The sequence below is a fragment of the Vigna radiata genome, chromosome 10, assembly GCF_000741045.1.
Source record: "Vigna radiata var. radiata cultivar VC1973A chromosome 10, Vradiata_ver6, whole genome shotgun sequence".
NCBI classification, from domain to species: Eukaryota; Viridiplantae; Streptophyta; class Magnoliopsida; order Fabales; family Fabaceae; genus Vigna; species Vigna radiata.
In genome coordinates, this window is record NC_028360.1 from 11965541 (window position 1) to 11987317 (window position 21777).

The window sequence follows — 21777 nt, forward strand, 5'->3', positions numbered from 1 at the left end:
ATATCACTAATTGGTTTATCAAGAAAAAAAATTCATCGTAATAAATAAACATAAATTTTTATAATAATTTAGAAACTAAAATATATTTAACTTTTAAACAAATATTTAAAAATAAAATATTTTTTTTTCTAGCAATTATGATCTCCAACATTCGAAAATAAAATTCATCAAGAGCTTCTCAAATAAGCACCAAATTTAATTTATATTATAATATTTATATTTTTGGTAATATAAAAAACACGATAATATTTCACAAAATAATTCATTTATTAAATTAAATATCCATATCAAATATAATATTTTCATAAAAAAAAAATCAAAACATTTGCTTGTGTGATTCCGTAAGTTGAATAATACTAACTGAGCATAAATAACATTATTCAAGACAACTCAATTCAAGTATTGATAAATTCTTGTTTGTGAATTAGCGTAATTGATTTCATTATACATAAAATTAATAAAAATAGTTAAATTCATTAATAACATAAATAATAATTAATCTCATACTTGAAGATGTTTTTGGGAAAATAAAGCAAGACTTGTGTGAAAGGGGTGTACTGTCCCATATGCTGAAGAAAATCTCAGGCCATCATAAATATTTTACTTCCTTTTTATTAAACTCAGAAAAACGACTAAAAATTAAAATACATTAATTTATCACACCTTTTGTATACTTTTCTTACAAAAAAAAATGTTTTTTTTTTCTTTTATGAAGAAAGAAACAATGCAGGGAATTCTTAGAGAAATGAGAAGCCTCCACCAAGTCGTAGCATTTTATTGAAGAAACATCTTCAAAACTTGGATAAAACAATTTCTCGCATAAATTCTATAGGAGCTGCACACAAAAAAATAAGATCACATAATGAACTTTACACCAGATTCATACATTAAACTCAACTAATACACCAAATTCAATTGCTGCAAGGTAATCAATAATGCTATTTTTTAAGTTAAATATATTTTCCATGTCTAAATTATTATAAAAAATTGTTTTTTAATCTTATACTATATAAAATTTACGCATAATATATTTTTGGGTTAAATATGTTTTGGTCCTTTAACTTGTGAAAATTTGAATTAGTCCATCCTCAAAACTTTGACCTAATTTAGTCCCCCAACTATAGAAATATATGAATTTAGTCCTTTTAACTAAATTTTGTTAGATTTATTTCATGATAGCATTTGGATTCTTGACACTATTCGACACATTTTTGTTTCAATTTAACTAAGAAACGCATTTGAAATATCAAATAAAGTTAATAATTTTGGTTAAAAAGACTAAATTTATACATTTCTAAAATTGGGAGACTACATTATGTCAAAGTTTTGAAAAAAAATTAATTCCAATTTTTACTTAAAGCTAAAGAATCAAAACCATATTTAACCCTATATTTTTAAACAAATAATATGTAAAAGTTATATAGTTTGGTGACGAGAAACTTTAACTTTTTTATAGTTAACAAATAAAAAAAAAAAAGTTTGATGATGCAGATAACTCCTTTAAAAGAAAAAGAATTTTGTACCTTCTAAGCCCGTGAAAAGATTAAACTGACCAATAGCCTGCCTTAGGAACATTTCTACCCCACCCACAGTTTTTGCTCCTGCAGCATCTGCTTCCTTCAATAATCTTGTTCTTCTTGGTGTATATACAGCATCAAACACTAACAAGTAATGTTCCAAAGTTGACTGCAAGAAGAGGGCAGCATCAACAATTTTTAATGACATTAAAATTGAAGTTTCACTTTTTATAAATTGGTTTAAACCTCTTTTTGGTCCCTAAGTTATAAGGGATGTTCAGTTTAGTCCTCGTTTTTAAAAATGTAAATATTTGGTCCCTAAGTTATAAAAAATGTATTAAATGAGTTCTTTTTTGACTCGAAATACTGTTTTTGGTTGTTTCTTAACAACTGTTATATCTTTAGATTACTCTGATTTGTTTCTTAATAATAAGAGCACTTTAGATTGCTCTTTGTAGTTTGACCATGAACATCAAAAAAGGACTCATTTGATACATTTTTTATAACTTACGAATCAAATGTTTACATTTTTAAAAGCGGAGACTAAATTGAACATCCGCTCATAACATAGGGACCAAAAAGAGGTTTAAACCTTATAAATTTGATGAAAACTTTTGTTAAAAGAGATTAATCACATGATGAGTTCTAACCATAGGTTTAATATTATATTAAGAAAGATTTTAAATTTAACTCAATCTCATAAAACTAACTTATAAAATGAGATTTGCATCTTTTTATATATATTTTAAATTGGTTTTGTTTCTTTTGTTGATATGGAACTTTAAAGAAAATTTGTTTTTTTTATGACATCACAAAAACCTATCAAAATAAGATTTACTATGATAGGTAAACGAGTAGTCGTGGTTGTAATTCTAACTTACTATGACAAATTTTTGAAAATTTATATAAATTCAACTTGCTATAACATATTCTTGAAAACATGTTCAACTTACTATAACATATTTTTGAAAACTGAGATAATAAGTTCAGTTTATTATAACACATTACTATGACACATTTTGGATCTCTTCAAATAACGCTTCAATTTTACTAGAAAATAACATTAAAAAATTGTATCTATGTTTTTGTGATAATTTAGTTGAATAAAGAGTGTAGAACCTCTGCCACCGGAATTCTGTCAGTATTTGGATGCATTCCTATAGGTGTTGCATTTGCAAGAATTGCCCCTTTCTCTGGCTCAAAGTTCACCAACTCTTTGTAAGGCTGAGCCTCACCAGATACAGCACAGGCAAGAGATTTTGCTCTGTCTTTTTAAACAAAAATAGAGAATAACAGAACATTTGTCAATGGAAAAATGATAATAACAACGTGCAATAGAAACGCAGACATAAGAGTGAACATACAAACTAACATAGTAAATGCCCTTAACAAAACATAAAGATGTTGGTAAAACTTATTAGAAGTGGATTTTAAGTCTAATTTAATTCTACAAAACTAACGTATATGGTAGGATTAAATCTTGTTAGAAGTCTCACATCGATTAAAGAATAACAAAACATTTGTCAATGCAAAAATGATAATAACAATGTACAATAGAAACACAGACACAAGAGTGAACATACAAACTAACAAACATAGTAAATGCCCTTAACAAAACATAAACTCCAGGGCAGAGGAGATGTTGGTAAAACTTATTAGAAGGTGGATTTTAAGTCTAACTTAATCCTACAAAATTAGTGTATATGATAAGATTTGCACCTCACTTATATATTATAAATTGGACTTATCTCTAGTCGACGTGGGACTTCTAACAAAACTTAAGCTCTAAGATGAGAAAGAATAAAAGGAAAATTAAATTTATTATGGAGAATATATCCTTATTTTTATACCAAAATCAATGTCAAATATTACTAGACGAGCTCCTCTGCTTTTAGCACCAAATGCAAGTGCTTTCCCTGCACCTCCCGCACCAACTACCACAAACAATCGACCAGCAAGGGCTGAACCTAAAGATGCTCCACCATCATTGCAACCATGTTCTGACAAATTTTGATTTAGGGAATCAGTAAAATAGTATTAGTAAAAATTACACAAATTGTAATTTGATATGGCCCATTGGAAGAAGGAATTTAGTTAGATAATAAATTGAAAAAGATTACAAAACTTAGATCAAGATATTTATGTTCTAGTTAAAAAAAATCCTCTAATCAAATGACATGTAAAAAAAACTGTAGGCACCCGACAATTCAAGCTTTTAAGAAAATTAGTCCTTGATGTTGTTTCACAACCTCATTTGTTAAATGATAAAGGGTTTTATTTTTCACCTTTAAGACATTCATGTAGTCTATGTTAGGTTTATAAAAGAAGAGATTCACTCGAGAGATATAATATTAATGAGAATGGAACCTTATCATATAAGATATTGACATCATCCTCTATCCAAAACCTTAAGATTTTGATTTTGGATAGAAAGTAGTGTCAATCTCTTGTATGATTAAAATTCAAATCTTATTGATGAACCTCCTCGATTGTAAACATAACCGCCTCCTTTTAATTTCTTACAATTATATCTTTTGGCAAGGTCAAGGAAACTAAACTAAGCATAACAGTGCGGAAGAATTACCAATGAGTGCATCCTCAATTGCAGTAATTGCAGCCTCACAATCTGTATTGTAACCAACAAGCTTCCCATCTCCTGGTCTTCTTATGATAGTATTAACAGCTCCTATAGACTGGTTGAACATGAAACAAAACAAATTGATTATGCCTTAATAAAAATTAATTATGGAAGAATAGCCGCATCATAGGTCCAGTTTAAAAAGCACCATTAATTTCAACTAATAGCTTACCTTAATTAATTTTCATTGAACTAACGTAGACAGACTAATCTTTCAGAAAAACATCAGTGTCATTTCAAATTATCAGTTTTCAACTCTAAAATAAAAATACATAAAAACGCTCAGCTAATGCATGGAAAGGCATACTTCAATTATATTTATATGCACCACCGAAACATATGGTCATGGAATCAAGTTACTGGAAATAATACATGATTCCATCTACCAAATTTTGTGTTGACATTATAAAACTATCTTAAGTTGTTTAATGAGCTTCTAAGACTACAATCATTGAAAGTCAAATATTTAAGGTTTTGTATTGAAGGTAATGTCGGATATCAAGTAAGACTAGGTATCTGACCGAGCAAATATCAAAACTAAGATAGGTGTTAACATGACTTTGATACCATATTAAAAAAGTTGACTGTAAGTCTAATTCAATTTTATAAAACAGTTTTGTGAGATGATGTTTGCATTCACTTATGTATTGTAGTTTTGTCTTATCTTTAATTGATATAAGATTTCCAACATTTATATCTTAACATAAGGAAGAACTACTATGGAAATACATGTTCAGCCGTGATGTTGGAAAAAGACATCTACTGTGGAACACTTTTATATGTTGAATGGAAGACTAAGCCAACCTGAGCAAGCGGATGGACTTCATCACAAAACCTTAGAACTTCTTCCTTATATGGAATCCCAACACTGCAATACAAAAGTCGATGAGAATTTTCCAAATAAGAAGTGAATACAAACCTTTAAATGGTTGAAGTGATAACAAAACTATCAAACAAATTCATTCATGCTAACTGCAACTTCAAACAGTATCAAGTCAGGATGAGGACCTCAAAGTGAAATATATGATTCCAAATTGTAAGTGGATGAATAGCAACATGTGACATACCTAAAACCTGAAAAATCAGGGCTTGAATAGGTGCTAAAGAACTCTTTAAGATCGTCAACAAACATGGGGACATAGATTCCATTGTAGTTTACATGTCTGAAGGAAGGATTATGCAATATAGGACCTTTGCTGTGGCTAACTGGTTTTGAGATGAGCCCAAAAACTTTAGTATCTTCATTGACACCCTCCAATTTATAGGCTTCCTTGAGACTATCAAGAGAAGGGATACCAGGGATTGGATTTCCTGCCAATGATCCATATACAAAGAACCCACCAAATTTTGGACATAGAAGCTGGCTTATAAGTCCTCTTTCTCCAACAGAGTAAGCAATCAATGGTACCTGCAGATTCTAACCAGAGCAGGCAAACATTATAAAGTAGAAACAAAGATGAGAAAATTAATTTTACTATAACACAAAAATATTGAAAAGATCTGAACAGAAGAGATAACAGCTTGTCAGATTTCCATCCTTTTACATTAGAAGCACCCTTCTTCACAAAAATCATTTTTATTCCACACTGAACAAACCAAGAGAACAAGATTTCTCCTGCTGGCCCTGTCTAGTGCCAAAGTTACTATTGCTTTAGTACAATTTATACTGGAAATACTATCATTCAAGAGATGTAAACTTAAAAAAAGAGAAAAATCCATGCCTGACAATGAGGAAACAAGCTAAATATTCTTGTAAGTTCTGTTATATCAGCTGCATGTGTAACAAGTTTGATGATATCTGATCCAGTTGCTTGCATGCGTGCAACAAGTTGAAGGAGTTCTTCTTGCGGAGGGGTGATGTCATCCACATAACAAGAAACGATTATTTTTCCATGACTGTTATGATTTCTCTTATGTTCCATCAAGGTAGGAAGACAAGAAGCTTCCTGAACAACCATACAGTGTAATGATAAGCACCTAAGTGGAATTTCACTCTCTAAGAGTGCATCATTCAGTTGCTATTTATGATAAGCAAATGCATGTGATAAGCTTATTTCAAAATAACATGATGCAATTGGTGATATATATCTTTTTACAGATGTATGAAAGTTCTTCAAACATATAAATACATAACTGCGATTATAGGGATGAAAATTAGAATTACATTAACGAGATATTGTAAGAAAAATTTATAAGCGGTACCTTCAGCTCAACCTCTATGAAATCAGCTCCCAATTCCAGAGCTAATTGCAATGCTTCCAGTAGCATGCTGTCATCGCCTTTGGATAAACTACCATCCCATTTTTTCCTAAGTAAATAGAACAAACACGTTGAATACAAAGGGAGTAAGATATAATAATAGGAGGATAAGTTTGTTGTGAAGTTAAAAAAGAGGCGATGAAAATAAATGATCTAGCGTGAGACTATTCCCACTTAATCAGTTGTCTCAAGTTTGAATTTTAAACATGAAACTGATACTGTTTCAACTTAATCAGTAATCTAAAATTTAAATTTTGGACTATCACTTTAAACACTGCAAAGGTGAGTTATGTCACCAGTGATAATCCTATCATGCTAAGACAAAAAATTATCAAAAGATGATCGGTTCCTTTAGGGAATTCAAACACTCTCTCTTCCAACTCTGTAGGAAGTACTACATTAGGAAGTACTACATTAGATAAGACCAATTTAGAATATATGAATGTAAATCTCATTGGATTTTATGAAATTAAGTTAAATTTAAAATAAATTCTTTAACACGGTATCAGGACGATGAGTTAGAATGTATCTTAACAACTTTATCCAAATATTTGTTGAATATATTCGGAAAACCGAACAAAAACAACGGCTATAGCTTATGTGAGTTCTAAGAGATGCACCAAGAAGATACAATACTGATAAAACATCACTCAAATACTCAAACTCATATAAAGGATCGATATCATCTCAAAATCAAAATCTTAATAAATTTATAGATTTTCTTCTTTATTTCTACTAAATATGTGAATTAGACTCCTCCTTATTATATTCCCAACAAAACAAACATAACAAGAGAGTTGAGATGAATTACCTGTTAGCAATAAGCACGGGTAGTGGCTTATTTTGAAGGATGATTTTGAGGTGAAGGAGAGGGTGAAAGCTGGTGATGCAGTCCAGCCTAACCTCTACTGTATCAGCACCTTCTGCCTTTGCGTGATTCATGTTATTCACAATCTGCTCAACAGATACAGATTGCTGTTCATTTGTGATTGGAGCACAAATGTTGAACACCTGGTTAGCACTACCCATTGCTTTTGATTTCTCAAACAATTCAAAAACCACACGGCAGATTTATTGTTAAGAGAAGCAAACGTACAGAACAAGATCTCTTATAGTTATCAAAAGCTGACTGGGTTCCCACCTAATTCTTTTAAAACTCAATGCAATTCAACTTTATTACCTTTCGGTTTTATGAAGAGCAAAATGTCTTATTAACAATTTTTTTTACTGTAATTACATGATAATTTATGATTAATCTATTTTAAATATACGAGATAATAAAATAGTACACATAATTATTGTTAAAAAATTACTAACATGTCATAAGACACATTCTTACCTTTTTTTATTTTACATGCATTAATATGTTCTATAAGAATAAAAATATCATAAAAAAAATATATTTTAAAAAAGTTAATATTAAATAAATGTAAAAAAAGTTATGTATGTTAAATTATTATTTTTCTTCGATTTTATACAAATACACATTTTTTAAACCAGAACGTGATTAAATAATATTACTACTTAATCCAGACAAACAAGAGTGGGTTTTATTAGATTCAATATAATAAAATAAAGTAAGATAGTGGGTTATCAAATCTAATTCCAATAATAAAAAATTAGGCACTCAATTAAAAGTTTGACAAACTTTAAATTCTCGTGCAAAAGGTCAAATGTTCTCTTAGAACTTTTTGGGGTCTGTATCATAATCTTCAGATTTGGATCTTATTACATTATCTATTAGAGTAAGCTGATATATAGTATAAAAGAAGGTAAGATATAGTATTTTAAATAAGATTTTAAATCATGTCATTAATATATATATATATATATATATATATATAACTTTTATTTGTGTAAACAATCAAATAAGGTATTGACGATAGTAGGAATCTTACAAAACTCTTGTGCTGGAAGAAAATGATAAAAACAAAAAAAATATTTTTTAATATTTAATTTTTTTATATTTATTTGACAGTATTTTTCTTTTTTTATTTTTTCTTTTTAAAAAAATAAAAAAAATTATAATTTTATTATTATTTTATTTTTATACTTCATATTAAATAAATATAAAAATATGTTACGATATTATTATTGTAAAAAGGAATATCCTAAATGTTATGAGAAATAAAGAAAGCATTAAAAACCAGTTTATAAAATTATATATATATATATATATATATATATATATATATATATTAAGTTGGTTTATACATTATATTTCCATAGTTTGGAATATTAAATTTATTGTAATGTCAATTTACTATTATTTATTACAGATAAAAAAGTTAAATATTATGCACAAAATTCACGAATAGGAAGAAAAAAGTTATGTGAGTATTTTACTTAATGAATGAACTAATTCAATGCAAACCATTTAAATTGAGTTAAAACGTATTAGACTGAATTAGTATAAAATAGACGTGTAAGAGATTATGACATTAATTTGTTTTAAGATACTGTATTTAATTTTTTGTGGTTTAAACGAATAAATATAGGTCTGCGCACTATTGTTGCGCTTGACTGTTTGCTTTAATATCCATCATCACACAAGAGATTTGGACTTATATGTAAAAGAATGACTGATTGATTTTAGAGTTAGCTTTTTTCAAGAGTGTTCTTTTCTGCACCTCATCTCTTTTTTCATGTATCTCTAATTTTACCATTTTATCCTTCATTAAATAAATTCAAAACTTATTTATGGCGTTATTGAAGAAGAGTAAACACTCGCCATGGGTAGCTAGAGGAAGCAGTATGTAAAGAAGAACAATGAATATATCAGAGAAACTGTGGAAGAAACGAAGGAGAGAGTTTCTAAAAAGTTGGGGGTGACTGTGATGGTTCTTGTGGAGAGTGATATTGTTTCTGCAAAGAGGGCAGGTAGAATGGTTGTGGAACCATGGAGCAATACAATGAAGGTGAAAACAGTGGTGGCATCCCGGCAAGGTCCATATCTTCCCTCCATCAAAGATTTGGCACGGAAACACTGCACAACAATCTCCTTCACTTTTCTTCCCTCCATCACCATTGCTATTGCTACGAATTTTCAGAACAAGTGCAAAGGTTGTAACAGTGAACCTTCCTTCATTTTGTTGATATAGCCACTCAAACACCAGCGCCTGCAATCGAATTAGAAGTGCAAAATGGAAAAAAAAAAAAAAAAACGAGACTTAACCGCATTTCGAAGTGCGACAACTCTTAACCGCATTTCGAAGTGCAACACCCCTTAACCGCATTTCGAAATGCGGTTAAGGAGTGCCGTAATGCGTTTTCACTGTACTGCTTATCGACTTTATGTTATTTTTCATTATAACCATGGACGCCGACAGCAAAACCAAACAAGATAGCAGTTGTATTTTCAAAACTTGATCGTGGAGGGGTGGAGAGCAAGAAGGGTAAAGGTAGAATGAAGAAAGGGGGTGTAGGGTTTTTTAAACGTGAGATGCGGCAGAATCATTTATAGAGGTTAGGAGTATGCTGAGAATTAAACTAAAATTGAGAGGTGCGATCCTGGAGGTGCAGGGAGGAACACTCCTTTTTGAATGCATCACGTTTGCTCTGGTCATACTTGTCGATTCCCACGTTTTGAATTTATATCCAATGTTCCCAATATGGCTAACATTATTATTCTACAAGTGGGTATCGGGGTTGATTTTGCATTGAATTAACTCCGATTTAATTAACTATGAATTAGTTAGTTATTTAATGAATCAATCATCTCGTTTATTTATCAGTGAATTAAAAAATTTGATTTTAATCACTTTATTACATATCAGTGAATCAAAAGAGTTACTTTACTTATTCCTTTAATTATAAGTTTTTTTTTTCAATTAAAAAAATAATAAAAATTTTTTATTTAAAATTTAAATAAATAAATAAAATCTTAAAATATATTTATGATTAATCAAATATAAATTTTATTTAAACAAAAATATAACAAAATCTTCTGAACAAAATTTTTAGTAACTTTATAACGATCCAAATTTGTTTTTGTATAAAAATTGAGTTATTAAGTATAAATGTGTCGATTTTTCTTGTATAATTATTTCATACAAAAGTAATTTCATGTAAACATAAATATTTAAACACTTAAACATATTAACTAAGTACATTAATATAAATATGTACAATGTTATGTATGAGGACTTCTAATAATTTGGAAAGTCTATTGAATTTTGTGTTATCTTATTTTATTTTATTGTGTACTCTGTTTGAGTACATATTACTATAAACATTTTTGTTCCAATATTTTATAAAATGACTAATCCAACAAAAAGTATTTATTAAAAGAATTATGTGGATTTGTAAATCAGTCCGATCCATCAGAAGTTTAACCTAAGTGAGTCGAGTTCACTTTTAAACCAAGTTCAAAATTGATCTTCGAAATTTCAAAATTTTTTTCAACTCAATCCAAACCTGTGATGAACTAAGGTAGCTCACCACGTTTTAACAACACTAGTTAACTGTGTATTTAGAGGAGAGTTGCTAAATGTTAGCACAGATGTGAAGAAATGTTAATGACATTCTTTTATTACTAATCCAAATAAGGTATGATTTTTAATAATAAGGTTTGAAACAAATGTTATAAAAATACAATAAGTTGTTTAAAAAAAATTGATACTAAGACTTGTATAAAATATAATATAATAAGACATTATCTCAGTTTTTGTTTTTTCAAAAAGTCCCTGTAAAAAATGTAGATATTTTAGGTAAACAAACTCATTCCTCATTTAACTAGGTATCGTGTTTTGGTGTATAAATTCAACACAACTCATCTATTAATATATTATTAATTTCAATTTATTATATATATGTGGGTCTTATAAAAGATACAATGGAAAAAGACAACATATATACGATGCTTATTCTTCTTGCTTTAATATCTTTGCCTAAACGTTATTTACGTCTTCTTATCTCCACTTTTTTTTCTTCTTCTTTTAATCTAAGTTTTGATTTGATTTATTTAGATGAATTATTTAATAAATATACAAATACAATATAAATATGCTAAACTATATCAAAATGCAAAAGAAAAATAAAAGTAGTTTTTTAAATTTATATTAATTTTTAATTTCTTAGTATGTTATCCAAATCAAACCTAATTTACAATTAATCAAGTGGGTTTAATTTGCATTTGATTAAAAAATGACAGATATCCAACCTAATCTAATTCAAATTATTTTAATTGGTGTAGACAATAATAGGATAGGATAAAAGGTCACATGAAGTGTAACTCAATTCTATCCAGAGTTGTATCTTTAATATGTTTTGGGCATAAATAAATAAAATGAGCAAAAAACTTAACTTTTTTAATCACTCTTTAGATATTTATAACAAAAATATTAACTCTTTTTTTAAAACCCAATTCCACAAATATAGTTTTTTTAGGGAATTCTAGCCAGTTGTTTTAAGTACCAATACACGCGCTTAACATTCTTTGTGTGAAAATTATTATTATATGAAAACTATAAAGAAAATAAAAACTTTTATTAAAATTAAATTATATATATAAACGTAGACGGTATTTCAGTGTATCATTTTTGTCTACGTCAGTGTTGGGAATAAAACGTTGCTATGCTCTCTGTTTAGTATTAACATCCGATAACAATATTTCAAATTAAAATGAACTGAATAAAATATTATTAACTTTTTATTTGTTAAAATTTCCAACCAATTTGATCTATTTCAAAAAGATTCAATCTAATTCAGCTACTAATAACTATTTTAAGGATAATCGATCCAATAAAATGGTATATAAAATTATGAAATATGTATATTTAATTACGAAAAAGTAATTGAATTAATTGTAATCGATTAAGTATTAGGAGAGTCTAGTGAACTTCGGAAAATAATAGATGGAAAATTAATTATCCATAAAATTAAATGGATAAATTTATATTTTTATAATTGGTAGATTTACTCGTGATTGTAGATAAATCGGATGCATAATAGTATGCTTTACCATTTGTCCATCTTCATGTAAGCATTGTAAGAGTTAGATCCAAATTCTTGGAGGTGGGTATAGGATCCTATAGAATATGGCAAAAATTTACATTAAATTCGTCGTAATCAAACATTTATATCGTAATGAATTTAAGATAGACTCATAAAGAAGTCATGTTCAATTAAATTGGCAACAAAAAAAAAGTGATACAAATTTTAAAATTATGAGGTTAACAACCATTCCATACAAGAGTAACAACATTACAATGGTGAAATTCTCCATGTTTTTCCACACAGCACAGTAATTCGATACTATCATACTCTATAGAATTTGCATCTGAAAGAACCAAATCTATCTCAGTAGCCCTTCCTACACAACCACGTCGATAACATTTGATATTGTTCAATTCGGTAAAGAAACATTACCCAGTCGATCATTTCATGACAGAAGCGCTTGCAGACATCAAAGCAACGTCTGAACAGTGTTAATGCTTCCCCTCTCACCAGTAATACAACTATGAACTCATCATGCTTTTATACGGACCACAAACGAACCTGCTCAGTGATGTAGAAAAGGAGATTGATCAGAGCAACTCATGCAGAGAAGACAAATTTTATATAAAAATAATTGTATTTGAGTGTAGAGGTCAATAGGTGATAAAATTAGAGAGAAATAAGAATCAGAACGGGAATGCATCCATATCCTTATTGAAGATAATTGTTACATACAGGTTCTAAATAGACTGATAGTTGAGTGTAACTTCCCAGCGACTATTGCCCATGACTAAATGCATTTTATCTCGTGGTACAAGGATGTACTATTTTCTAAGTACCTTAAGTATCATTATTCCAACCCATTAATGTTAATCGGTTCACAACTTACATTTCAAACAAACAGAAATTATAACTGCATTGTTGACTCAAAATAAAGGAATTTACGCACTGCAATGCTGGTAGTTTTTTTGTTATGTTGAGTGCAATGTTGATAGTTTGACATAATTAAAGGGAGCAAAAGAAGCAGATAAGATAATGAAAGCATCATTTATCCCACATTAAGACTAAGATACGTACACCTGCAACAGTGATATTCAGGGCTTATGAACACACAGCTAGATAATGTTTACATTTTACAAGTACGGGGACAAACAATCATGTTTAAATTGTCCTAAATTAACAAACACTGGTTAAGAAAAATAAAGGTTAACATAATTTTTTCTATAATCAATGCAAAAATTAAACTTCTTAAACTGAGGCAATAATAGCACTATTTCCACTTTATCATCAGCACCATATAGTACTTTTATTCGGTAATATAAAGATCTGAAAAGTACGGATCATAATAATTTGAAAGTAAACAACAAGGTTATCATCAATCAGGCCCTTATTAAACTAAAACGTTAAACAAAGATTCAGGCTTGGTTGGCACACAGCAAAGCTGTAGTCTTGTGCTAAGAGAATAGCAATGTCTAATCAAAGAAGCAAGTTCATGAGCCTTTTAAGTCCCCACTTACGAGGGTAAGACCAAGTACATATAGGGCCCCTTGTTTGAGCTGTTTTGAAGGAAAAAGTTATTCTTTAATTAAAAGATGAATTTAAAAATTTGTAATAACTATGCAAGTTTTTCTACAGCTAATCAGTCAATGATGAAAGGTTTGTATATGACATTGATGTAAAAGCATACAAATTAGGATGTAATAATAAAAAATATACATACACACTTGCACAACTTCACCCAACATGATTTGATCAAGATACTTGAAAAATTAAGGATGCTCTCACACTCCTAAACTTGACTATAGACCATTAAATATCAACTAGACTGGAAACCACTTAAACTTCTCTTTCAAACTGATCAAATTCTTGTCACATTTATTTTGCAACAAATGCTAGATAATCACAGTTACCAATCCCAAATAGCCCATGTAGAATTTCCAACCTCAAAATTGCTATATGGGATGGCAGAATAATGACTACTAAATTAAACTTTTATTTATAAGTCTTTTAATCTATATCAATATGCTACAAATACAAATGTTTAGATATAAAAGTTTACATAACATTAAAAACATATTCATTAATAATAATAAAAAGATCCATAATCATCCAAAAACCCAGTCAACAAAACAACAAAGAAAGAGCAAAGATCTGTCTACACAGAGAACACAGTAGGGACCGGTCAGAAAACAAAGACAGGGTCGGAAAAGGTCTGACTTGGGTGGAAACTATGCAAATAGCAGTGAATGGAATTGATTTTGTCCAAACAGTGGGCAGGGAATCATATTTCCATATTCTGAACATGAAACAAGGATTCAATTTTCAAATCCTTTGCCCGAATGAAAGGGATCAAAATTGTGAGATTTCCCCCTAAGCACACATCAAACGATGCAACAAAATGGCATGGTGAAAAAATATAGAAGCCAGATGCCAGAACACAACACTGAATCGACATGGCATCGTGATTACACACTATTGAGAACTATGGATAACCTTTACCAAACTAAGAAAGATAAATAAGTTGTGCATCCAAAAAACATTCATAATGAAAATGAACTCTTCTCTATCCCTAAAAGTACTTCTCTGATCTGTGTTAGAGAAAAAAAAGAGAAAAAGAAATACACACATGCAGGAAGGTTTGATATATCCGCAGAAACTGCACAAGGAATTCCCAAGTTGGAAAGAGCTCCTCTAATGATCCCGCATGGGAAATAAAGATGCATGCTCATTGCATGTGCCGCCTTGTTTTCAGCTGTAGGTGAATTGTTATCCTCAACCGAACCAGCATTATCAGTGGATGGATCAACTGACATGCGTGCCAGCCAGCGAAATTTATTATCTTGCAATACAAATGTACCCTGCAACAGAACCAAATACATCCATCTCAGTCAAAAACTACATAGTAATAAATAAACATTCCCACAGGATTCAATTCCGAACTCACCCTATGGTTTGTCTTCAAGTTGTCTATCTGCTTCTTAAATAGCTCAGACCAAAAATCCTTGCAGATGAACTTGATTGCTTCCAGATGATCCGTGAACCGAGGCCGCTCCATAGTATACCTACCAACAAATCACATTTTCACAAATTCACTCAAAATTCATAGTAATTCCACCAGAAAACAACAACGAAGAATTATTACATTACATACGAAAACAATACAAAGTTAACCTACCCTAAATTATCACCACCATCCAGTGATGTCAAAGGTTTACCAAGCAGGTATGCAATAAGCCTAGATATTATCTAAGAAACTTAGTTTAATTTGAAATTAGGGATTATTCGTATAATTGCGTAAACTATCTAAAGTCAGTAGCACTATGGTGTTATTCAGCACAGATCTCCACGAACAATACAGAAATTGAAATACAAATGAAGGTACAAAGATCATACATAACAGGAATTTGATGATGTTATCAGGGACTGGAAACAACCTTTCAGAAAGCTGGTGACCGACCTGATATCCAATGGCCTCGATCCTGCGTGCAGCGAGTTCAGGCTTGTTGGCGTAGAATCGATTGCAGTAACACGCCACCATCTCCGTCAATAAGCTATCAACGCAACTCTCTGAAACTTCACGAACCATTTTCTCTCCTTCTCTCTCTCTCTCTCTCTAACACGCACTCGCTAACAATGGAAAACGAAGGAATCAGAATCACTATACACTCTGAATCTGATTAGTCCTACTCGTCGCTTTTGCTCCCTTGCCTCACCCCGATCCACACCAACACATCTGAATTGAAATTACTGCACTTGAATGGGCTTAACTGTGTTACCTACTTTGGGCCTGTGGTCCATGATTAAGTCGATTCCTTTGATAATCGGTACTGGGCTGATTCTTTCTGCACCTCCACAATTTCATCCTAGAACTCATACATTTCAAATAAGAAACTGAAAGAAAGAAGAAGGAATATTAAAATAAAATTAGATGGATAAACTTGTCAATTTAAAAGTTACAACGGTGCAGGTAGAAAACTACGGGGGTGGAAGAAGCAAAAGCGGAATGTAGAAACCCCCAGCCCAAGAAAAGAGGTGTGGGTTCCGAATTCAAAGAGAGGACTCTTTCCTACAGCCAACAATCACGGTATTGCTATATATATCTTCTCCATCACACTCTTCGTGTTCTCCGCCACCTTCTACCTTTTCTCTCCATTTTTCTGCTGCGGCTTTGTACCTTCACGACTCACCACAATGGCCACCAATACACTCGCGGGGACATCACTCTCCATGCGATCTCTCACTCCCCAAACGCAGGTATCGTTTTCCATTTCCTTTTCCTTTTCAATTATAGCTGCTGCTCCGCGCTTTGTTCCCTTCTTGATCTGTTCATTCCTCGTGGGAAAGTCCTCGATGCGATCGTTTACATGCTTATTTTTTTGCTTTATAAGGCACGATTTGCTACCAACACTCCTGAATCTTAATTTTTGTTTATTCCTTTTAATTTTTTCACTTACTGTCACTAATCGCCAGTTCCACTCATTTTTTTTTTCATTTAATTTATGTCTATTTTAACTGCGAAAGACTTTTAGATAAAAAAATGTATATGTGTTTTTTGGGTTTCTCAAGTTTCATGCCAAACAAATGTATAATTTTGTGTTATTTTTTTAAACGGTGCCAGCTTATTAGTGATAGGAGCTGGGCAAAAGTTGAAAATTTTTGGACAATATCATGCCATGCTTTCTGCACATATCAATGGCGGTCATTAAATTTTTTTTCACATGAAAAAGAACCCGGAAAAACTTTAATGTATTGCAATTAGGTTTTGTTGTTTTATTTTTTATTCATTAATTAATTCTTTAATGAACTTTGAACTGGTGAATTTTTTGAACAGGCCTTCACCTCACTTTCTGGCCGGAGATCTGCTCTGATTTCCAGCTTTGGGAGAAAGAACGTTTCTTTCAACTTGCAGCCGCGTCAAATTCGCCTTCAAATTTCTTGTGCTGTAAGTAGCTACTGCAGTGTGTTATTTTTCATATTTTCGTAATTGACTATTTCTTGCGTGGGTATCAAATCCCTGTATTTTAGACTTCTTAAGTCTATTGCGTGTAGGAGTTTTCTTCTTCACGAACTCTCTTTGCTCGAAGCAGGGTGCTTGAGAAATATGATTGAGAATAGATGTTATGTGAAAAGTGAAATAGTATGCTAGTTTATAACATGAGAACAAACATCCTTACTTTGGTTGATCCTTTGGCCTCAATTAACCCTTTTTGTTCCACACAGTGTATTGATATCCATAAATTTCATGTTTGGTAAGAGATGGTTTTAAATGAAGAAACACTGAAAACTACTATTGTGAGCTTTTATGTGGATACTGCTGCAAAGGCCATTAACCGTACTATTATAATCGTAAATTATACACACTGATCTGTTTCTTTGAATCTTGTGTTTCATTAAGTTTGTAAAGGGTTTTACATGCAGGACACTGTATGCCTGTTTATGTGTACCGGTCTTTAATTAGTCTCTATTTAACACCATTTGATCCTCACAAATCACAAGTTGAAAAATGTGATGCTATTAACAAAAGAATAATTTTTCTATCCCGTCTCCACCAATTTAAATTAATCCATTAATGCTTCGCTTTCTTGAGATTTACCAACGGGTGAAGAACATGTGATGAATGTAACAGACTTTGGCTTTCAAAGGGCTTGATGGCATATTTTGTCATATTTGATTGGAATTTAACTAAAACAAGCCATAAATGACCAGGACCTGCCTTCTCCCTTTGTCTGCTTGTATATGTAGATATGTTTATGTATTTATACTTTTTACGTGCTTATGAAATAACCTTTGAGCAGGCTAAAGCAGAGACAGTGGACAAGGTTTGCGAAATAGTAAAGAAGCAGTTGGCCGTGGCTGAGGGTGAAACTGTGACTGCAGCATCAACATTTCAAAAACTTGGAGCTGATTCCCTTGACACGGTAATGAGAAAAACGTCACGGCATAGTACAGTATATTACCAGATGGTACCTGTATCTAGCATCCTATATTACATATGCCATGAATAATTGTGGATTTCATTTAAATATCATACCTTGTAGGTTGAGATCGTGATGGCACTCGAGGAAGAATTCGGTATTTCCATTGAGGAAGAGAGGGCACAGTCCATCGCTACAGTTCAGCAAGCTGCAGATCTTATCGAAGATATCATTCAAAAGAAGAGTTCTTAGAATAAACATGTTCCAGAAGGTTTGAGTAAACATGAACTCAGTCTCCATACCGGTCAACATTTATGGTGTGGGGCAATTTTGAGTCTCGAGTGTTTTAGTTGTGAACTCTGTTGCTTGATAAGATAGTCTGGGAAAACAAGTTAGTCCAGTGGAATTAGTTTTATTAAGTCGTCTTTTTTGCATTAAGTGGTTTAATGTCAGTGATATGTTAGTTTTACCAGAGATAAGATTATTTATGTCAATGACATTTTATGTTAATTTTATTTAGTTCTCAATTCTTGCTGGGGTAATTAAGATGATAATTTGGCTGCTACAAAAATTAGGGGAAGAAATTTAACCTGAACAACACCAAGTGGATGAGAACTCCGTATACGTTAAAAGTCATGTTCATTAAATAACAGAACACTTTGAGGTTCTATTTGTACATGATATTGCAATCTGCTAGAATAGTTATTTCATTTACATAATCCTGATACTGATACAACCTTAATTTAGCTACTGCTGATAACATTATTCCCAATCTGTGTCGAAGAAACCCGCATCTTTCATCTCGGAATAATACACGTTTTCCAAATGAAAATTTTCTTCCTGAAATTTCGAAGCAAAAATCAAGATTACAAGGAAAGCTAGCTGTCTTTAAACAATAGCCAAATGCTTGAAAATAAACGGCACTAACCTGAAAGAAGTCTGTTTGGAATGTTGTGAACAAAAAAGGAAGGTAAAATGCATGATAAAAGACAACCGCGACACGATACAACCTGTGAAAAAAGTAAACAAGGCTTTAATTGCCAAAGAAGAACAGCTCAAAACGGTATTCTCAGTTAAATTAGGATCTGACCAGAAGCCAAATGCAACACCGTTTCCAGTGAGGCCACAAGCAATTGTTGCAATCGCATTAAAAATGAACATGACAGCAACATACTTGTAAAAGGCAATTTTCGCTGCATGAAAGGAAGGAAATTAGGCAGTCAAAAACAGTTAAAAAAACGTCATGTTCAGAGAATACTCACCAGGCAACGTTTCTCTCCACCCGGAATGGTACATAAACATTAGGAAGCCATAAGCAGCAGTGAGCAACAGGTTGTGGACAATCAACAAGTTCCATTTCACATGATTCCTATTTTCATTGCTGTCGACAAATAATGGGATCCCAAAAACAAGAACATATAAAGCCTAACAAGAAAACAAGATGCAATCATTCTTCCATTGCCACAATAAAGCACAGATTCCGATAAGAAAACTGAAATTGCATGCTTTTTCATTGGCTCAGCAGAAATCCATATTTCATTCCACAGTGGCATGAAAAATTAAGTTGATTTGACATGTGAGAGAGCACTAATGTGTTTTTTGTATCTCCATTAAGATAACATGATTTAAACAAGGACACAAACTCTGTATTTTGGTAAAAACCAAAGAAATACCTTCAGCAGTATATCCAAGCCAACAACAAGCGTTGAGATTCCAAAAGTCCGTCTCATTGCTTCTAAACCACCTGCATTATTTCCTTGAAGTAAAAAAGCCACCAAGCTCACTTCCAAAAACAGCATTCCGGAAGTGGTAAACAAGGATAGCAAGTTCCATGACAACTCTCTCCTAGATGTACACTCCCATGCCTGGAGTCACCAAAGATCAAATAAAACATATATTAACCCACCACTCTAGTCTCAAGTGAAGATACAGAAAATCCTAGTAAGCTAGAAATGAGCATCAGATAAGCAAATTCCAATGCATATGGGAATTCTGTCCTATCTGAATAAACTTTTTAGGTTTAATTTCTAATGTGTTTCTTATATTACGCTAAACACATGCACTTTTGATATCATTTTGGTTCTCGATGTCAAGCGTCTAATTTCATTACGTGAAATTGATAAGGTATCTCATAAATTTTCAGACAATATAAAATAACCACAAATATTGTATGTTTTTTTTTAATTTTACAGGAACAATATGTGACGGATTAATAACCGCTGTAATAGTTTTGACAGTTCCGAACCACCAATTTCCATATTTTAACTAAAGAAATTATGTTATAGGCATAAGAACCGAAAACAAGAAATGCCTAAATATACGTATTAACCCAATTCCATAAAATGTCATCATAGCCCCTTGAGAAATAAAAGGAAAATTACCAGTTTTCTCAAAATAATGGAAAGATTCATACTAACATAACTTAAAATTCAACCAACGAATCTAAAAGATTGATAAAGATTGAAAAGAAGATTTTTTATCTTTTTCAGAATTTATCGTAGAATATGACTACTTGTGTTGATCGTAGAAATAATATACTCACTACTACTTTCTATCTAATTTAATTAATAATTAAAATTCGGGAATGAAAAATACAGCAAAATTTGACTCTTTTTTTTAAAATGTAAAGGTCAGGGGAAAAGAAACAATAAATCATTTTTTTAAAGTGAATCTAAGGAAAAATAAATAAATCAAATTAAAATCAAGTAGCTTCTCCAAAAGATGATCTTTAATTTATATTAATTTATTTATTGTAACAATAAATCATGGCTTTCTATCCCTAGTCAAGACAGTAAGTAATTAGTATAGTCAAATCCCAATCCTTAGTTATGACACTCAAATAAAGAAACATTTCTGCCAACAACCATTGCTATATTTATGAACTAATCTTTAAGCTTAATTCACCACTCTGCTACACAAAAATCTGAAGCAAAAGAACACTTCCCATAAAATCATTTTATGGAAAAAGGCATAGAAATTGGTGATTTCCATCTGAGCAGACCAGTCTTTATACATGAATCAGAACAAACCTGGAAAAAGCACCAAGCAAGATTGAGAAGTGTGGCGAGCCAGAGCGAGGCGTTATACGAAAGGATGATGTATGAGCGAGAAAGAGAGAGTTTGAGGAAACTGTGTCTGGCTTGAAGTATCAGGTAAAGGACGAAGAGGAAGGAGGGAATGATGAGAATGGCATTGTGCCAGAACCCGTGACATTCGAATAGCCAATCGTAGAACCCGTGGGTTGAACCATTTGAAATGACGCCACGTGAATCAGAGACTTGCGTTATCACTGTCTGTGGAACCATAGTCTCTGAAAGGGGAATTGCACGGGAGAAGAAAACCCTAATTTCTTGATTTTGGCATATATGGAGCTCGGCTTCAATTTGTTGCGTGACTTACTGGTTCTAACAACATCTTTGACCACAACATGACTTACGTATCATTAATTTATTTATTATTACATAAATCTTCCATAGTTAAATTAAATGTATCTATCATCCAATTATTATGG

General features: G+C 31.4%; 4 protein-coding genes across 8 annotated transcripts; 1 reads left to right on the plus strand and 3 right to left on the minus strand.

The window, feature by feature from the left end:
* Positions 1-589: 589 nt before the first annotated feature.
* On the minus strand, positions 590-7500 carry LOC106774461 (bifunctional 3-dehydroquinate dehydratase/shikimate dehydrogenase, chloroplastic). Of its 4 annotated transcripts, none has more exons than XM_014661460.2 (10): positions 7226-7499; positions 6358-6463; positions 5877-6101; positions 5223-5563; positions 4960-5023; positions 4102-4210; positions 3368-3517; positions 2637-2785; positions 1524-1686; positions 590-835 (listed from the first exon to the last, which is right to left on the minus strand). In XM_014661460.2, the coding sequence occupies exons 1-10, from the start codon at positions 7441-7443 to the stop codon at positions 792-794; spliced, it is 1569 nt and encodes a 522-aa protein (XP_014516946.1). In that variant the 5' UTR covers positions 7444-7499; the 3' UTR covers positions 590-791. The 4 variants fall into 4 exon arrangements, 3 of the variants coding, with proteins under 3 accessions (XP_014516946.1, XP_014516945.1, XP_022642542.1); XM_014661459.2 differs by having other exon boundaries at positions 5223-5572; XM_022786821.1 differs by lacking the exon at positions 3368-3517 and having other exon boundaries at positions 5223-5572; positions 7226-7500.
* Positions 7501-12287: 4787 nt separating this feature from the next.
* LOC106774523 (trafficking protein particle complex subunit 6B) lies at positions 12288-16091 on the minus strand. 2 transcript variants are annotated; one of them, XR_002669942.1, is made up of 5 exons: positions 15786-16091; positions 15296-15413; positions 14978-15209; positions 12784-12912; positions 12288-12443 (listed from the first exon to the last, which is right to left on the minus strand). XR_002669942.1 is itself a non-coding variant. In XM_014661545.2 (4 exons), the coding sequence occupies exons 1-4, from the start codon at positions 15935-15937 to the stop codon at positions 12884-12886; spliced, it is 531 nt and encodes a 176-aa protein (XP_014517031.1). In that variant the 5' UTR covers positions 15938-16090; the 3' UTR covers positions 12545-12883. The 2 variants fall into 2 exon arrangements, 1 of the variants encoding a protein (XP_014517031.1); XM_014661545.2 differs by lacking the exon at positions 12288-12443 and having other exon boundaries at positions 12545-12912; positions 15786-16090.
* Positions 16092-16450: 359 nt separating this feature from the next.
* On the plus strand, positions 16451-18781 carry LOC106775985 (acyl carrier protein, chloroplastic). Its single transcript, XM_014663259.2, has 4 exons — positions 16451-16605; positions 17183-17293; positions 18147-18269; positions 18390-18781. Exons 1-4 carry the CDS (start codon positions 16543-16545, stop codon positions 18516-18518), a joined length of 426 nt encoding a protein of 141 aa, XP_014518745.1. The 5' UTR covers positions 16451-16542; the 3' UTR covers positions 18519-18781.
* A 107-nt stretch (positions 18782-18888) lies between these two features.
* LOC106775984 (transmembrane protein adipocyte-associated 1 homolog) lies at positions 18889-21698 on the minus strand. Its single transcript, XM_014663258.2, has 6 exons — positions 21296-21698; positions 19940-20131; positions 19529-19691; positions 19357-19459; positions 19195-19276; positions 18889-19106 (listed from the first exon to the last, which is right to left on the minus strand). The coding sequence occupies exons 1-6, from the start codon at positions 21569-21571 to the stop codon at positions 19029-19031; spliced, it is 894 nt and encodes a 297-aa protein (XP_014518744.1). The 5' UTR covers positions 21572-21698; the 3' UTR covers positions 18889-19028.
* Positions 21699-21777: the final 79 nt, after the last annotated feature.

Excerpts from the sequence above, each read along its gene's own strand:
- LOC106774461 (XM_014661459.2), bottom strand. The coding sequence starts at position 7,443 with ATGGGTAGTGCTAACCAGGTGTTCAACATTTGTGCTCCAATCACAAAT. Across the intron at positions 6,464-7,225 it reads CCCGTGCTTATTGCTAACAG|GAAAAAATGGGATGGTAGTT; the intron begins GTAATTCATCTC and ends CTATTTACTTAG. Across the intron at positions 3,518-4,101 it reads AATTGAGGATGCACTCATTG|AACATGGTTGCAATGATGGT; the intron begins GTAATTCTTCCG and ends AAAATTTGTCAG.
- LOC106774523 (XM_014661545.2), bottom strand. The coding sequence starts at position 15,937 with ATGGTTCGTGAAGTTTCAGAGAGTTGCGTTGATAGCTTATTGACGGAG. Across the intron at positions 15,414-15,785 it reads GGTCACCAGCTTTCTGAAAG|GTATACTATGGAGCGGCCTC; the intron begins GTTGTTTCCAGT and ends ATTTGTTGGTAG. Across the intron at positions 15,210-15,295 it reads ACTTGAAGACAAACCATAGG|GGTACATTTGTATTGCAAGA; the intron begins GTGAGTTCGGAA and ends GTTCTGTTGCAG.
- LOC106775985 (XM_014663259.2), top strand. The coding sequence starts at position 16,543 with ATGGCCACCAATACACTCGCGGGGACATCACTCTCCATGCGATCTCTC. Across the intron at positions 16,606-17,182 it reads CTCTCACTCCCCAAACGCAG|GCCTTCACCTCACTTTCTGG; the intron begins GTATCGTTTTCC and ends TTTTTTGAACAG. Across the intron at positions 18,270-18,389 it reads GAGCTGATTCCCTTGACACG|GTTGAGATCGTGATGGCACT; the intron begins GTAATGAGAAAA and ends CATACCTTGTAG.
- LOC106775984 (XM_014663258.2), bottom strand. The coding sequence starts at position 21,571 with ATGGTTCCACAGACAGTGATAACGCAAGTCTCTGATTCACGTGGCGTC. Across the intron at positions 20,132-21,295 it reads TTGCTTGGTGCTTTTTCCAG|GCATGGGAGTGTACATCTAG; the intron begins GTTTGTTCTGAT and ends TGGTGACTCCAG. Across the intron at positions 19,460-19,528 it reads GTGGAGAGAAACGTTGCCTG|CGAAAATTGCCTTTTACAAG; the intron begins GTGAGTATTCTC and ends CCTTTCATGCAG.